General features: G+C 42.9%; 2 protein-coding genes across 2 annotated transcripts; one reads left to right on the forward strand and one right to left on the reverse strand.

Annotated features, from left to right (window-relative positions):
- The first annotated feature begins 934 nt into the window (after window positions 1-934).
- On the forward strand, window positions 935-11,111 carry LOC308087631 (elongation factor 2b). The gene is made up of 13 exons (XM_080431653.1): window positions 935-1,050; window positions 2,581-2,795; window positions 3,538-3,719; window positions 4,745-4,956; window positions 5,202-5,380; window positions 5,493-5,595; window positions 7,515-7,767; window positions 7,920-8,115; window positions 8,231-8,597; window positions 8,753-9,106; window positions 9,461-9,643; window positions 10,028-10,160; window positions 10,733-11,111. The coding sequence occupies exons 1-13, from the start codon at window positions 1,048-1,050 to the stop codon at window positions 10,924-10,926; spliced, it is 2,574 nt and encodes an 857-aa protein (XP_080287779.1). The 5' UTR covers window positions 935-1,047; the 3' UTR covers window positions 10,927-11,111.
- Window positions 11,112-11,568: 457 nt separating this feature from the next.
- On the reverse strand, window positions 11,569-17,864 carry btbd2a (BTB (POZ) domain containing 2a). The gene is made up of 9 exons (XM_080431788.1): window positions 17,264-17,864; window positions 16,415-16,534; window positions 15,953-16,109; window positions 14,470-14,575; window positions 14,120-14,317; window positions 13,813-14,005; window positions 13,617-13,704; window positions 12,888-13,034; window positions 11,569-12,654 (listed from the first exon to the last, which is right to left on the reverse strand). Exons 1-9 carry the CDS (start codon window positions 17,857-17,859, stop codon window positions 12,493-12,495), a joined length of 1,767 nt encoding a protein of 588 aa, XP_080287914.1. The 5' UTR covers window positions 17,860-17,864; the 3' UTR covers window positions 11,569-12,492.
- Between the last annotated feature and the right edge of the window lie 35 nt (window positions 17,865-17,899).

Raw genomic sequence — 17,899 nt, forward strand, 5'->3', positions numbered from 1 at the left:
ATTATTGTTGTTGTTATTGTTATTGTTGTTATCTACAACTGCAATAGCAATTTTACAATGCCAATCTCAAACATTTATATTCTATTTAATTGTATTTTGCCCATAGAGTGTCAGCTTCACAGCAGGGGTCTTTTACCAGCCATTTGGCTCCTGTGAGGGCATAGCAAGCCAGTCTATTCTGTTTTGATCATGATCTTTCAATAAAACTTTGTCGATCCTTCATCTTTGTGGAAGATACATTTCTTCCATTACACAGCGAGGCTGGATGATCTGTAACACAATAACAGAAAGGGCAGGGAGCCTGGATGATCCGGCTCCTCATACTGGTTAAAACCTTGGACTGGAGCTGCTTCGGTCACTTCAAGGGAGGCATTTAGCCTGGGAAATTCTTTCTGGGTCCTTAAATGTGTGTGAGTGGATTGGTAATGGGAAATTATGTAGAGCTATGCCCACCCCGAACCATATGCCTTTTATGTATGGCCACTTTCTAGGGAGGCTGGTGAGCCTAGTCCACCCTCATAACAGAGTCATCATGTTTTATTTGTAGGCCTATTTTAACATTGTCTTACTTCAAAATATATGTGAGCTTGTACATGCTATTTTCAAAAGATTTTTTATACATTTGAAAACGTGTGAAATGGGACATTGCATAATGCATAATGAGTACTTTCTACTTTTGGTACTTAAAGTACATTTTGATACCAATACTTTTGTACTTACTTACAAGTACATTTTGAATTACGGACTTTTGCTTGTAGCAGAGTATTTCTATATTGCAGTATTGATACCTTTAATTGAGTAAAAAAATTGAATACTTTCTCCACCTCTGTGCTCCTGTCTGTCCATCTGTCATCATGACTCATGAGCCAAGCGGTGCAGTGGGTGCACGAGACGAGATGACGTAAAACCAGTACGTGCTTACGCACACGGTATAAAGCCGTACGTGTTGACGTCAGCGGCCTCTTCCCTGCCAGGCCCCTCGTGAGGTGGGCAGTGTAACAATTCTCTCCTTTTCTCCACTGAGTGAATCACCAACCATCCGTCAAAATGGTAAGTCGAAATTATATATATGTTTATATGACATACCCAACGCTTACATTAGAATCGTTGAATAGTAATATTTATTAATATTTAGGTCTGTATTTATGGGGAATTTGATCGCCTATATACGGTCAGCTGTGAATTCTGCCTTGGAACAAAATGGCGACCATTTTATCTTTTGCCGCACCGTTATTTCTCAACATAACATGACAGAAGGATTACTTATTCCGTTATGTGTCTTTGTGAGGATCTTTACCACAATAGCAACTCCGTTTATAGCTGCTCACCAGCTGTTTGACGGCAGTACAAACGGATCTAATTATGGATACATGACCAGGAATGGAGACGACGCCTCAACATGGGTCTTGCGCCGGTTGTCTACGTGTCGCTGTCGCGCTTGTGTCGCAGCATTAAATGAACGAAACTGGTTGTTTGAGACATTAAATGACAGTTAATACCAGTATCGTGGCGTTGAGCAGCGCCCACTGTGGCAGGTGTTTACTGTCACTGACATGTCGAGGAATGGTTGGGTGGAGATACCGGCATTTCTCTGGTCTGGCCGTCGTTAGCTAAACCGGGTAGTCTTAGCATTAAATGCTAGTCTGTACACGTGGCCTATTATGCCGACTTGACACGCCGGGCGTAGCCGGCTAGACTGTATATGATTCTGTAAACCCAGCTTCAGTGCAACCTCATTATAACTTTGCCTAACGTAATAAAACGACGGCTATTGTGATGCCCGAAGAGTTTAGATCCAACGTAGTCCTAAGTGACGTTTGCTGCCTGGCCGCTAGCCAGGTGATGGCGGTTGTCCAACGGCCTTGTTAAATGGGCCTGAAAGTGTTGCCTCAGAATGACGCACTGGCTTTTGCTCACATAACAATAGTCAGGTTATGAATCTACATTTAATGTTGCCTCAGAATGATGCACTGGCTTTTGCTCACAAGACTAGTTGGGTTGTATAGCTTCATGTAATGTTGCCTCAGAATGATGCACTGCCTTTTGCTCACAAGACTAGTCGGGTTGTATAGCTTAATGTAATGTTGCATCAGAATGATCCACTGGCTTTTGCTCACATAAGAATAGTCAGGTGATAAATCTACATGTAATGTTGCATCAGAATGACGCACTGGCTTTTTCTCACGCAAGTCTGGTCATAAATCTACGTGTAATGTTAAGTAAGTTGTGTTGAGTAAGATGATATTGGTGCCAGGCCCAGGTGACAGCTGTCATCATGGCTAATTTCTGTGTGATCACTTGGAAGGCTGACCATAATGAACCTCCCTGAATGCAGTATAATGGCCCTAGCTAGGCATGACGATCCAGCACTTTCCCCCTGTAGTTTAGAAATCATTGTCAAAGAACAATGGTCAGTGGCCGTGGCCCCATGCTACTTATAAAACATGACGCAATTTTAAGGGCAAAATAAAATGGGATGATGCTGCAAGTTAGCAAATTGTAAATCTCATCTACTTAAACTTATTAAAAATAACTTGTTTGCATTGCAGTGCTCTAATCAAAGCTTTTTTTCCCCCTCAGGTGAACTTCACAGTAGAGCAGATCCGTGGCATCATGGACAAGAAGGCGAACATCCGTAACATGTCTGTGATAGCCCATGTAGACCACGGAAAGTCTACCTTGACAGACTCGCTGGTGTCCAAGGCTGGTATCATCGCCTCTGCCCGTGCCGGGGAGACCCGTTTCACCGACACGCGCAAAGATGAGCAGGAACGCTGCATTACCATCAAGTCCACGTGAGTGTCAAGTGTTCACGTTGAGGATGGAATTATGGGTATAAGGAGAGTGATTCAGACAAAAATGATCTATTGAGATGCCCCTTTTTGCCTCAGAATGCTGACTCACCTGGTCACTCACTCCACATTTGGCAGCTATCGGAACAGTATTGACTTGACTCCAAGTGACTTCCACTGGTGTCGATTGCATTCATAATGTCTTGCCACACTCGGCCAACAATCGTTCTTCACATACCCTCAATGTGATTGAACCCATTTAAACCTGAGGCCACGGACACCCATCTTAAAATATTTTGTTCTACGGACCCCCCAGACGGGCACAAATTTTCAAGATTTTTCAAAAATGGCAGATCTACAAGCTTGTAGCGTGGCACTCGCTTGTAGATCTGCTATTTTTGAATAGCCAAAGAAATCAAAAAATTACACAGATCCGTTCCCGGTCTTTATGGGTTAAGGAATAGACTGTGATTGGCTATTGTGTGTATTTCACATCTTGGTTCCAGGTTTGCGTAATTGTTGTATTGTTCAGGTACATAAGAGTAAAAGTATTTTGTTCTGGTTACTCAGACATTGTAGCAGCAATAATGATAAAGTGCCATGTGCAAGGTTCTTACTCCTGGGTTGTAAACATTACAAACATCTGAATGTAAAAGGGTCCTACTCCTAGGTTATAAACATCGAGTTTCCGGCACATGTCCGGCACATGTCTTAACTGCTTGTTCTGTCATCTCATCTTCCACAGTGCCATCTCTTTGTACTATGAGCTGGCGGAGAATGACCTGGCCTTCATCAAGCAGAGCAAAGACGGTGTGGGTTTCCTAATTAACCTGATCGATTCCCCCGGGCACGTTGACTTCTCCTCTGAGGTGACCGCTGCTCTCCGTGTCACTGACGGAGCCCTGGTTGTGGTCGATTGTGTGTCTGGTAAGCAATTCCAAAATCAAGAGTGCCATCTAATAAGCTTTGGTTATTGTAATTCTGTCTGGCTATGTATATTTTAACTGAACCTGCTGCACTATCACAAGGCTGTGTGGTACTTCTAATCTGATACAGCCCCTTTTTGACTATGCTAGCTCCTCTTGGTACTCCAACACCTCAGTGTCACTGCAGACTAAGCTTCAAACCTCCCAAAACAAACTGATCCGACTACTTCTCGGACTGGGGCCCATGACCCACCTCTCTCCCACTCACTTTGCCAGCCTAGGCTGGCTCAGGGTGGAAGACAGGGTTAAACAACTAAAAATGGGTCTGGTCTTCAAAATTGTAAATGCAGATTTGCCCGATATGCCCCCTATACCCGCATATCTGTATAAATACCTCGAAAAAGTTAGTGACACCCACAGCCACGAAACTAGAGGGAGCGTAAACAACAATCTGGTACCACCCTCCCATAAAACAAACATGGGCAAATTCTCCTTCTATAGCACAGCCACCAAGGAATGGAATAGTCTAACCCCATCCCTCAAAAAATGCAGTTCCCTGGGCTCATTCAAAACAGCCCTAAAAACCCATCTTTCTGGAGGCCGAAAGAGGAGCTAGTACCAGTTTCCCTGTAGACAGACGACCCCCCCCTCCTCTTTTTGTACACATTTTGTATTTCCTCATGCTTTTTTTGTATATAATTTTTATTTTTCCATGCTTCCCCCCCCCCTTTTTTTGTACATATATTTTTTAAATGCTTTTTTTGTACATAGTGGTATTTTTTCTGTATTATCTGTATTTTCATGTTGATTTTTGAACTGTTTGGTTGCTACTATATATGTCTATGAAATTAACTCAAGGACCCCAACGGAAACAAGTCCGCAAGGACTTTTTTGGCCGGACCTTTTAGACAAAAGCATTATAAATGTAACTGTGTTGTTTTACATTCTTTTGCCTAATAAAAATTTCAATCAATCAATCAATCATCCAAATTGCTAAATATGCATCCGTCTGTGCATTCCCACCAGGTGTGTGTGTGCAGACCGAGACTGTGCTGCGTCAGGCCATTGGTGAGCGCATTAAGCCTGTCCTGATGATGAACAAGATGGACCGTGCCTTGCTGGAGCTGCAGCTGACCCCTGAGGACCTCTACCAGACATTCCAACGTATTGTTGAGAACGTCAACGTCATCATCGCCACCTATGGCGAGGATGAGGGTGGACCCATGGGTAGCATCATGGTAAGTGGGCAGTCTTTGCCCCATTTGGTCTATTTTAAATTTGAAGCTGTAATGGAGATGCTTGTAGTCTTCCATTTTCCCCTGAAGACATGAGTCACTTCCCAAGAGTGATTAAGCTTTTGTAAGTGTCAGGCTCTTATGATGTACTTGAAAAGTTAAAATATCAGACTTGTAAATACAAGACTGTTTAAATCTGTATTTTTTTTCCTGATGTGTAATTTCTATAATTTTCTTTATGCTTCTAGATTGACCCAATCATTGGTACAGTTGGCTTTGGTTCTGGTCTCCATGGCTGGGCCTTCACCCTTAAGCAGTTTGCTGAGATGTATGCAGCCAAGTTTGCTGCCAAGGGCAATGCATCAATGACACCAGCCGAGCGCTGCAAGAAGGTTGAGGACATGATGAAGAAACTGTGGGGTGATAGGTAAGTTTCAGTCCAGAATGTATGAGATGGATAAAAGGAATGGATACAAACAATTGACGCAAGGCTAAGAAGTAAGAACATGAATCCTGTGTAATGGTGATTTCATTTTTAGGTTCTTCGACCCTGACACTGGCAAGTTTCACAAGACCAACCTTCTTGATGGCAAGAAGCTGCCCCGTACCTTTGCCCAACTCATCCTGGATCCAATCTTCAAGGTGATTTGTTATAGCAAGCTAGCTGCTACTTAATCAATCTGTCATTTACAAATTTTCAGTTGATCCAATTTAAAGAATTCGAAAAGGATTTATGCAAAAATATATATATATATATTTTCAATGCTCTTTTTCAGACAACTTAAAGATGACAATTGTAAAACACATGTAAGTGTGTAAAGCATGAGTGCAAAACGCTTATTGTGAGTGCATAGCATTAGCAATTTAGCCAACATAACATTTACCACAAATAGAAGTACAGCTTTTGCTTAGGCTTATAGTTTGTTTCAGGCTAATCGTGTTCTGTTGTGTAATAGATGTGTTTTTTATTGCGAAGAAATGTAATAAGTGGATTGTGTGCACGTTGACGTTGGGTGCTGTTGCTTTTTGGCAGGCAGTAGTTTTGCAGTATACCGTTATGCAATTCGACCACACCCATGACCAACCTAGTTTCCACCAACAAATGGAGCTCACTGAAAAGCAATGACTCCTTGCATTTGTTTTCAGGGATGCAAACAACTCTATGGCAATTGTTTTTCCTTTTTAACATCAGTTTTTTTTTAATGCAGCTGCACTACTCGCTGCTCTTCTGCAATGCACACATCTTGAGAGAAGTGTCCACTCCCCCCAAATGAGTCTCCACAATTTGGGATGCACCGAAAATTCAGTGATCAAAATAATTGGGCCGAAAATTTGAGAATAAAAAAAACACAAAATAAATACGCTTTTGGTATTCGGGTATCTGCTAAGCTTTTCCTATTCGGTTCCACACAGGCCTACATTTCAGTCGACGGTGTTGCAATTCACAGCTATGCGTCAACAATTGTCAAGATATGTTCAAAATGTGCCCACAACATGTAGCGTGTCTAGAAATGAGGGAGCAGAGTGAAGAGTAAATGAGCAGTATTTTACCAATGGTAAAATTTGGCTAATTAATATTGTCTTTCAATGGGTACTGATGCCTGTCCTGCTCAAATGTCAGTGCATGTCCCCCCACTAAATACTTGCTTTTACAGCACTGGTTGTTATACTCTAATGCAGATATATTATCTTATGATGATAAATGTGTACTGCTGCAACTAATGTATGCCATCGCTCACTTTCAGAATGAAAGGATTTGATGTATTTTTTTGCAACAGTTAATCATGGATGGATTTACCTAGTATAAGTGCCCATTTGACAGATTATATTTGTCTAATTCTGGAAATGTCTTATTTTATCTCTTGATATGAATACAAATGGGAGTTCCTCTTATCAGCATATAACAGGTGTTTGTCACATGAATATCAGGCTACCCATACTTTTTTATTTTTCGCTTGGGGTAGCCTGCTTTTTTTTACTCTATTCATAAGTTAGCATTTTTTCACTTTGAGCCCACAATCTTCAAACATGCCTCCTTTTCAGGTACTTGTGCATCACTGTAGTGCCATGTAAGCTCTGCTTTGCACATTTAGCTGTAAATGGTCTTTAAAGACTTGGAAGGTAAAGTGTTACTTAGCAGACGTTGGAAGATTTGGGTTTCACTCATATCGTGTTTAACCGTGATGGCGGTCAACATAAATTCTACAAAATAAAACTTGACCCAGCTTATTGATAATGGAATTAGTTGGCAACAAATTTGTATTGTTATCTAGTAGTTGTTGCAGGCCCAATATTTGTGTCATGAAGTTAAGAAAAAAAGCCCAGTTTCAAGTATGTGGGATTTTAAATGGAGGAAATTAAAATGTGTGAAGATGTAGACTACGCCTGCAAGTGATGACTACTTATCTTCACTTTGACCTGATTGTCCAGTGATGAATATCTTAAGTCTGATAATGGCAAAATAACAGCAGCAGTTTGCCCCATCCCCATAATCTTAATTTATCCTAAACTGCATTGCACCATATATAAATCATTTGTTCTCTGCTATTGCCCCAATTTAGGTGTTTGATGCCATCATGAACTTCAAGAAGGACGAGACCGCCAAGCTGATTGAAAAGCTGGACATCAAGCTGGATGCTGAAGATAAGGAGAAGGAGGGCAAGCCCCTGCTGAAGGCTGTGATGCGTCGCTGGTTGCCTGCTGGAGAGGCTCTTCTTCAGATGATCACCATCCACCTGCCTTCCCCTGTCACATCCCAGCGGTACCGTTGTGAACTGCTCTATGAAGGACCTGGAGATGATGAGGCTGCCATGGGTATGAAGCTGTTTTTAAACTGTTCTCGCTTGCTGTATACACAATTCATCAAGTGCTTTGTTACAATTATGACTCACCCTAAAATATTTCTTGATCAGATTTTGGTGAACCAGTTTGTGTATTGAAATCATGATTTTACTTTAATTTCCTAGGTATCAAGAACTGTGACCCCAAGGCTCCCCTGATGATGTACATCTCTAAGATGGTGCCCACCACCGACAAGGGACGCTTCTATGCTTTTGGCCGTGTCTTCTCTGGCACCGTTGGAACTGGCACAAAGGTGCGCATTATGGGACCAAACTACACCCCTGGAAAGAAGGATGACCTCAACATCAAACCAATTCAGAGGTTGGTTTCTGCTGTTTAATCAATGCATTAAAGTTGGAGTTAAGAAACGCAGCTTATTTTTTTAGCCTGTATGTGCAACTAGACTGTGTAATGATACATTTTCTTATTTTTACAGGACCGTTCTGATGATGGGCCGTTATGTCGAGGCCATTGAGGATGTACCATGTGGTAACATTGTAGGTCTTGTAGGCGTGGACCAGTACCTTGTCAAGACCGGGACCATCACCACCTATGAGCATGCCCACAACATGAGGGTGATGAAGTTCAGTGTCAGTCCTGTGGTGAGAGTGGCTGTGGAGGCCAAGAACCCAGCTGACCTGCCTAAGCTGGTGGAGGGTCTGAAACGTCTGGCCAAGTCTGACCCTATGGTCCAGTGTTCCATTGAGGAGTCTGGAGAGCACATCATCGCTGGAGCTGGAGAGCTGCATCTGGAGATCTGCCTTAAAGATCTGGAGGAGGACCATGCCTGCATTCCACTCAAGGTAAGAAGTGCCTTAATAAGTTAATCAGTGAAATACTGTGAAAGCTGAATTTGATCCACTACCTATTCCTTGTGTAGATCCATTAACTGATTTGATCCACTACCTATTCCTTGTGTAGATCCATTAACTGAAACATGACTCTTGCTTTTGTGTAGAAATCCGACCCTGTGGTGTCCTACAGAGAGACTGTCAGTGAGGAATCCTCAGTGATGTGCCTGTCCAAGTCCCCCAACAAGCACAACCGTCTGTTCATGAGGGCCTGTCCCTTCCCAGAGGGCCTTGCAGAGGACATCGAAAAGGGTGAGGTCAGCAATCGTCAGGAGCTCAAGGCTCGTGCCCGTTACCTGACCGACAAGTATGAGTGGGATGTCGGTGAGGCCCGTAAGATCTGGTGCTTCGGACCTGAGGGAACTGGACCCAACCTGCTGGTAGATGTGACCAAGGGAGTGCAGTACCTTAACGAGATCAAGGACAGCGTTGTCGCTGGCTTCCAGTGGGCTACCAAGGAGGTAACAGGAATGGATTATTGGTTTTCAGGCTAGATGATTTTTCCATATGGCATGAAATGTGTAGTGATGTACTGTGGTGGTGCAGAAGTTAATTGCAACTACTGTTACATCTGCAGTTAAATTTTACAATATATAGATTGATAAATGAGTAGGCTTGTACATTGGGTTATCCAAAGCCAATGGACATGTTTTGCCTTGCACCTCATAACTAGCCTGTCATTAAATTGGTAATTATGTATTTGACTTGCTGGGACACAAGCTCATAAGAGGATGTTATTGTCAGTTGGTCAAGTTATTGAGGATTGTGTAATAACTTGCTGAAGGCCAGTATCTAAAAGCAACTACCGTGTCTAGGGTGTCCTGTGTGAAGAGAACATGCGTGCTTGCCGCTACAACATCCACGACGTCACCCTGCATACTGACGCTATCCACCGTGGTGGCGGCCAGATCATTCCCACAGCCCGTAGAGTACTGTATGCCTGCCAACTCACAGCTGCACCCAGACTCATGGAGCCAGTCTATCTGGTTGAGATCCAGGTAAGTGCCCCTCCTTTGCTGCCGCTTTGACTCGTTATAAATGTTAATATGTATACTTCTACGTGATATCTTATTTTTTATGTTGCCTTATACATGAGTTGTGATCTTATTTTTTTTGTTGCCTTATACATTTTGTGGGTGGCTAAAAGGTTCTAAAGATTTTTTATTTCACAGCTTTTTTAGAGGCTTTAAAATGAAATGGCAGGATTTACTGATCATCAGTTTACCATTTGGAATTTGTCCACAGCAATTTGATAATCACTAGGCCATTAAGCCTTATTCGATTTACATTTTTATGCAAATTTCATGTCCTTCCAGTATAATGCCAGACTTTCTTCTTTTCCCCCCCCTTCTAAATGTTCTGACTTTATTTTCTCCCTCTAGTGTCCTGAGCAAGTGGTCGGTGGAATCTATGGTGTGTTGAACAGGAAACGTGGACACGTGTTTGAAGAGTTCCATGTCATGGGAACACCTATGTTTATTGTCAAGGCCTACCTGCCTGTCAATGAGTCATTTGGTAAGTTTGCTTATTTATTTTTTACATTTTGACCCAAAGACCAAGGAGATATGATTTTTTGAAGATTTAGACTCCCATCCACTTCCTTAACTTAAAACTTAAAAATTCTGTATCTGTATTCTGTAAAAATCTGAAATAACTCTGCCATTCAATGTGTTAAGATCTGGAACGCATCTGTGTCACTTTTTGATTCGAGCGGGGAAAAAAAGCATTATTTTACACTTAGGCTATTTTTGAAAAATCCTGAAAATGTGTGCAAATCTTTGAATATGTATATATTTAAAGCGAATTTTTTTAACTCAAATCTTTGCTTCCGAGACCCCTTGGAACAAAATATTTTGAGATGGGGGTCGGTGGCCAAATACATATCATTTTGGGGGTCCATGACATGAAAAAGTTTGAGAACCATTGATATAGAAACAGGTTTTTCAGAAAACTGTTGGGATTTAGGAGGCATGTAAAATCGGCTTCAGGTCTTAACTGCTGTGGTGTGTAAAGAATATGGAACTGGTTGACTAGTGTGAAAAGAATATATCTTTAGTTTTAACCTCCCTTTCCACTATCATGTCTAGGTTTCACAGCTGACCTGCGTTCCAACACTGGTGGCCAGGCTTTCCCACAGTGCGTGTTTGACCACTGGCAGATTCTTCAGGGAGACCCAATGGACCCCACAACCAAGCCCTTCCAGGTCGTCGCCGAGACGCGTAAACGCAAGGGTCTCAAAGAAGGCATCGCTGCATTGGACAACTACATGGACAAGTTGTAAAAGGATCGAGCCCCCACTCCTTTCCTCTCATTGCTCCCCTCTTAAATTACCTACACATTGTGGGACAGGACTGTACAGAACACCATGAGCACTAACTAATGTTTGCCAAAAGGATTTGTTGTTATCCACAAAATGATAAAAATTGTAAACGTCAAATAAAGGAAAATAAAAATTGTCATCGTGAAGGTCTGTCATTCATAGTTGATTGTGGTGGGGTTAACTCGTGAGAATTGAGGGTGGTGCCATACAGAGACGACAGTGGTAGACGTAAATTGAATCAAAGTGGCAATCGACTTTATTTACAACATACATGAACAAAGTGTGTTAGGGCTTAAAAGCAAACATGTGGTAAACCTGTTGGGCAATGCTCCCAAAAGCCCATTTACACTGTATTGTTTAAGCTCTTAGTCTCTTACCTTGAATATTGGCCAGTGTGCAAATTTTGCTTTGGCTTTTCTTGCATGAAACTTGTGAAAAAGGACTTCCGCGCACCCAGTCAGTTTAACCCAAGACCTGAGGCGATTCTTAAATGTTTTCTAAATCCTAACAGTTTTTTGAGAAATCTAAAGATTTTTCAAAAATAGCAGATCTACAAGCTCATAGCACATGAGCTTGTAGATCTGCTATTTTTCAATAGCCAAAGAAATCTAAAGTGACACAGATGCGTTCCAGGTCTTAATGGGTAAGAGTAGGTGCATAGGCGAGATCAAAGATACACCTGCACACTGCCATTTTCATGTTCAAGGGAAGTTTTTAATGTAACGTTCCAGCCATGTAGACCGGAAGGTTACAGTAAAAACTCTTGCAATGTGTGGTAATATGTGGCAGTGTGATTGATCTCCCTTGCATGAACTTAAACATCAACTCACTTGCTGCTTTACTTGTGTCAATGTATAGAGACTACGCATGTTTGAGATGCTAGCATAGAAATTTATCATAGCATTTATGAATTATAAGACTTACACATACAGCCTCTTAAAAACTATTTGCCTTATTCCACTTCAGTTGCATTTTGCTTAACACTGTTAGGTCAGTAAAGGGCTGAGGGTGCAGTACCAATTTCTCCAGAAAGTTCTCATGGAAGGGAAATGTTGGCTTTGTGCGCTTGCTCCCAAGGTAGTGGGGTTTAAAGCTCCATTTCATGTCATAATTCTGGCGTCCTGTCAAAGTGCTTCAGTGCCACCGTCAGAATGGTGTAATGCTTGGGTACGAAACTACTCTTGTAGCCCTGCATGGTTTTTGCATTGTTTCTGCACATAATGGTATTTACATGTTGGGAGAGGGGCAATTAAACCAGTTGTCCCGCATGCCATTTACAACCTGCTGACCATAGAGATTAGTGGTCTCACTAGAAAACATACCCGTGCTAAATTGTTTCCTGGAAAGACAGTTCAACCGTGTTGGATGACTGCAGAGATCAAGTGACGAAGACATTCTAGGTTAATTTGCTGTGTAAATAGCTTATTAGAAAGTCAGATGAATCTCTGTAAGCCAAATGGCATTTGAACTTAACTACAGTATGAGTCAGCATGTGATGGGTAGAATATACAGAAGGTATTAAAGGTCTTATGTATAGAAGATGACTTCTGGGATCTGTCCATCTTCTACGGAAGTGCCATTGTTGTTGCCTGCAGCGTAGCAGAAGGTGAAGCACGTCTTGGTGCCAGTGGCAGGACCCTCATGGGTGACCTTCCGCATGCCTTTGGTACCGTAGTGAGAGTCTGGCCCCTATGAAATGAATTGTCATTTTAATTCAATGTCACATGTTCATGCAAACATACACACATTAAGGTGGTTTGCTATTGTGTCAATAAAGTCTTGTAGCCCCAAATGACCGCCAAACTGAGTGGTTACGAACAGTTGTGAAACAATTGTTTGGGTATTCCCTTGTTGAGACTTTCCCCATAATGGATAACTAGTGTACTGTAAAATATTGGAGAATTTGTGGGATATGCATTCACCTTGAGAGTGGCACAGGCAATGTAGTTGACACTAGGCAGAATTTCCACTGGTTCCTTGAACATGACGCGGAATGTGATGGCAGAGCCATCACAACTGAAGCCTGTATCATTCTGGCCCAGGATTGTGTTACTGTCTGTGTGAATGATCTGGAAGACACATATGAAGTGCACAAGTGATCAAGGTTACGCTGAAATTAACTTTACCTCTGCACAATAAAATTGAGCCCAACCATTTTTACATTACACACTATCAGAGTTCAATTAAGATCTTACTCAGTGTGACGCAGCTCTGGGAGCTTGTTAAACCTATTCGTTGTTATACCTTTTAATCTGGGACTGCATCTGTGTCACATTAGTTGTTGCTATATAATTTATATATAATAGCAAGAAAACTTAGGTTAGGGTTTAGAAGGCGTTTTTAGAATTGGCCTCAGGACTAAACCCCATTTGTCTACTATACTGAGATGTAAGGGCTCAGATTATGGTCTGTCTCAACTTTGCCAAATACTATATGTGAGGGTAATCTCACATGTCTAGAAAAAGAAGTAAAAGAAGAACAATGTGGATTTGACACTCCTCCTTGAGAATGGAAATTGTACAGGAACCTCTCTGTCTTCTGTACAGCTTCTAATACTGGCAACAACAACAAAAACTCAACACATGGTGTCTATTCAAGATGCACTGTTGAAACTGATTTAATCAGCACCACAACAATTAATTCTTCCTTACCTGTATGTTGACCTGGTAGTCTGTAGGACCATGTATTGAACCATATAATCCAAAGCCCACAACAAATATCCTGCGATTTACTGAAAACCTGCATGAAGACATTGTGCAATAAAGGATAATCAGCAACATATTGTGCATGTACATGCACATGACTGCTGTGTGTATGCACATGCATTAGTATGACTGGATGACTCACCGAATGCGGTCACTGGTCCCGCTGTATCCCCAGCGGCTCTCCACCTGTCCAAAGCGCGTGATGCTACACTCCTTGCCCCTCAGGCAGCAGCGAGGACGGTCAATGAACTCCACATGAGGCTTGGGATTAACTGTGAAGTGGAGGAACAGACTCACCACCTCCCGGTCTGTCAGGACACCAGACTGTGCTGGACCTGATATAAAACCAACAACATTGAGACATGCATCATCAGCACTTAGTACAGAATGTATCATTTTGTTTGCTCTTGAATATGTGCGGATAATGTCTTGTCATATCAGCACCGTACCAGCAGCAAACTCCTCGATGGTCATCAGAGGGAAGCGGATGAGAGAGATGGCTTTGCCCAGGACTTTGCGTCTGTTCTCTGGAGTGGGCTGGAACTGCTGCCGCTGAGTCTCTGCCTCTGACCAACGCACTGCTGCTGCAAACAGACGTATCTCACGCACTCCCAATGTGTCCCTCTCAAGAACCGCAACCAATGTGTCTGTGTGGCAGGGCATGAGAGTATTGCCTTAGAAAAACTACTTTTTTTTGGGTCAAGTCATATATACATTTGTTTTGCTTTCAGTGGGGCTTAAAAATGTTAAAACCCCATGATGCTTGACCAGCAGCCTCGATTACCTAATCCTCACCTACCCAGGTCAATATCAGTGAAGCCCTCTGCAGCCAGAGCATCGGCAGTGTTCTTGTCAATGTTCTCGAGACAGAGGCTGGCCAGCTGGGGCTCATCAAACAGTCGAGCCTGAAATAAAATAATTATTGTTAATTAGCATTTTGGTTGAAGACTCTACTATGTAGAGCACAGTGTTTTTATTGTATTGTTACCTCGGCTACATTGAAAATGAGGGCCTGCCCCTCAATTGTACTTCCAAGTTTAAATAACGGTTATGATGAACAACGACGACTAATCATATGGAAATTAGTTTTCAATAATCACACTGTGATTCTTGCACATCTGCTTATATTTAGTGTACACATTTGCCACTTTCAACTATGTGAAAATAGGTTATATAACCTGTCATCATGTAAAAACAAAAACTTAGTAGTAGTCAGTTTAACACATACGAGATTGGCCGTGCTACTTCGTCCTTATAAATGTGTTATTCCTGAGGTCGCTTTTTAATTTCTTTTTCTTAGGTAATTTTGCAGGAAGCTTTTTATTTTTTTGAGATACATTGAGATTGTAACAAATAAATAAACAAATAAACACATACATCATCCTGCTCATGAAAATGGTTTGGTCTGCCAGTCTCGCGTAGCCAGACAACTATTCCACAATCTCCGAATGCTATATAGAGTCTGGAACTACACCTCCTGAGAAAGGAAGCTGCCATCTGTTTGTCATTTCCATTCATGAAAATATGTTGAAAAAATATCTTTAAAACATATTTTGAATTCCCATTTCTGCCAAGCAGATATGCTTCGACTAGTATGATTTACAGTAGGACAAATTTACGCTACTGCAAAGACGAAAAACCAGACTGTATGACGGAAGCATTTGAAAACGCTGGGAGGCAACAGTCTGGCTCGCGAGACTATGCCAGAGTAGACAAGCATCAAGGGGTACCGTATACCAGGGGTCCTGGTATGGGGGTTACCAGGGGGTCCCCAGAAAAATGTGTTAATATAGCGTCACAATAATTTTAACCTTTTATACTTTGGCTATTCAAAAATAGCAGATATACAAGCTCATAGCGCGGCACCGAGTGCCGCGCTATGAGCTTGTAGATCTGCTATTTTGGAAAAATCTTGAAAATAAGTGCAAACCTTTGAATATATATTTTTTTAAGCGAACATTCGTAACTCAAATCTTTGCCTCTGGGGGTCCCTGGAACAAAATATTTGAGAAGGGGGTCCGCGGCCAAATACATATCATTTTGGGGGTCCTTGACATGAAAAAGTTTGAAAACCACTGCCGTATACTAAATGTAAGATTGAGCTTCAGATGGGGAAAATATGTGACCAAAGCAACTTTGACCATATGACGATTGATGCCAGCACATCAGAAGAAGTGGTTGTTGCCCTCCTGGGCTCTTCACACACTCTAGAAGGAGTCCCAGACATAAAAACATCCAGAACCCACTGGCTGAATGCATGCAGTCTGAATATCAAGGATTACCTGAGTGAGGAGCATGAAGGCGTTATCAGCCCTCAGGTTTTTCTTAAGAAATTCGACACAGTGAGCCTCCAACGCTGGAACAGCATATTTCTTAGCTGAGTACAGAGTGGTCATCACTGTCTCAGGGCCGATCTGCACCTCGTCGGAGTACAGAAACCTGGACCCAGGACATACAGTTGACATGTGTCAAGGAGGCAATCCTGTTAATGAGTAGCTGAATGTGCTTAGGGTAGAAAAACACCCTTTTCTTCAAGCAAAAGCAAAAGATAAGACAACAGAGTTTCACCTTGAGGACAGAAAATCATGACCTACACACACTACGCATCAAATACATTGGACATGAGTGCAGGAAATGGGAGAGGTTCAATCTGGAATAGCATAACTTTAGAGTGCAAGAAAGCAAAAGGATGGTTATTTGTCAGTTTTCTCACTTTGTGCATTCCGTTACTGCTATAAGCTTACTTGAGCAGGGCAAGGAAGGCAGCAGGCTCCACGTCAGGCAGTTCGATCTCAGTGGAGGTAGTGGCCATACCGCCATTGAACATGGCATCGAACACTGCACTTCCAACTGCAAGGGCAAATCTACCAAGACAAAATGACATCAACCAATCATAGGCTACTCTCTCTCTCATCTGTGGTAGCTTATTGTAAAGCATATTGAATAACACAATACTAAACAATGATCTATGAAGTAATGACATAACCTAAGCAGTCTTTTTTTAAGTGCAATTAACCCATCTATGTGGCTAGTCCGAGTCCAATTTCAAGCTGTGTATCGATCTAATCCAATCTGCTGCATTTTTGTCAGTGTCTATAAATATGGTGTAAAGACATAAAGGGGCGGCAGTGGCTCAGGAGGTATAGCGGCCGCTTAGCAACCGGAGGGTTCCCAGTTCGATCCCGGGCTCCCCCAGAGTTAGTGTCGAAGTGTCCTTGAGCAAGACACTGGACCCCTAATTGCCCCGGATGAGCAGGTTGGTGCCTTGCATGGTTTCGTCTTCGGTGTATGAATGTGTGTGTGAATGAGTGAATGTAAATGCACAATCATTGTAAAGCGCCTTTGATAAAGGCACTATATAAATGCACCATTTAAAGGCAGTGATTCATACTGGGCTATACATTAAATGCCCATTCTATTCCGATTCATCCCAATAAATGCAGTCTACTGTAGCCTTGGATCAAGACTATTATGTATTTTATCGGTTTTGACATTGTTATATCTACAATAGATACGAAAGTAAAAGTCAGACTCGGTAAAAACACATCTATGATGATAGTCTAATATCCAAGGCTAAGTCTACCGTTACTTACCTATGAGCCGGTATCCGCTGCACTCCCATTCCCTTCCCCACCAGAAAATGCACGTCACTCAGCACTTCGTTGTTGAACAAGAACGCGAATCGCTCCTTCACTGTGTTCTTGGTGGCCTGCCAGTTGTAAACCGGTTCCCGGTAAACCAGCACGGCTGCGGCGGACACGGACGGGCTGTTGCTCGGCGGCGGCGACGAGCCGGTCGGCGGCGGGTCCGACTCCGCAGAGGTGGAGGAGGATGCTGCAGACGAAGAGGAGGAGGCTGCCGCTCCTCCGGCTGCCATGGCACCGGGAGGAGCCGTCGGCCGCTGCGGGGCTGCGTGCTGCCGATGCGGGGAAGCGTCTACTCGAACATCGGCGCCGGCGGTGGCGGTGCCCCGACCAGCAGGGCCCGTCTGTGGGTTGTTGTTCGCGTGACTGGAGATGATCGCTGATGTCCTGGTCGTGGCCCCCTCCTCCTCCTCCTCCTCCTCCTCCTCGTTCGTGATCGCTGAAGACTGCGCGTTGTTGTTGCTCGGCGGAGCGTTGCCCAGCGGTCCAGGTGAGGGGAAGCGGAGCGACGGCGCTCTGCTGCTACTGCTTTCTCCAGAAGCCATCTTGGATCGGATGGATGGAGCGCAGTGTCTGCAGGGTTGG

This window comes from Gymnoscopelus braueri, assembly GCF_963280865.1.
Source record: "Gymnoscopelus braueri genome assembly, chromosome: 6".
NCBI lineage: Eukaryota > Metazoa > Chordata > Actinopteri > Myctophiformes > Myctophidae > Gymnoscopelus > Gymnoscopelus braueri.

Bases quoted from the DNA above. Each gene is read 5' to 3' on its own strand.
- LOC308087631 (XM_080431653.1), top strand. The intron at 8,116-8,230 runs GTTGGTTTCTGC...TTATTTTTACAG, and splicing joins AACATCAAACCAATTCAGAG to GACCGTTCTGATGATGGGCC. The intron at 8,598-8,752 runs GTAAGAAGTGCC...GCTTTTGTGTAG, and splicing joins ATGCCTGCATTCCACTCAAG to AAATCCGACCCTGTGGTGTC.
- btbd2a (XM_080431788.1), bottom strand. From the start codon at position 17,859: ATGGCTTCTGGAGAAAGCAGTAGCAGCAGAGCGCCGTCGCTCCGCTTC. The intron at 16,535-17,263 runs GTAAGTAACGGT...TTGTCTTGGTAG, and splicing joins CAGCGGATACCGGCTCATAG to ATTTGCCCTTGCAGTTGGAA. The intron at 14,006-14,119 runs GTACGGTGCTGA...GTTTTATATCAG, and splicing joins CATCGAGGAGTTTGCTGCTG to GTCCAGCACAGTCTGGTGTC.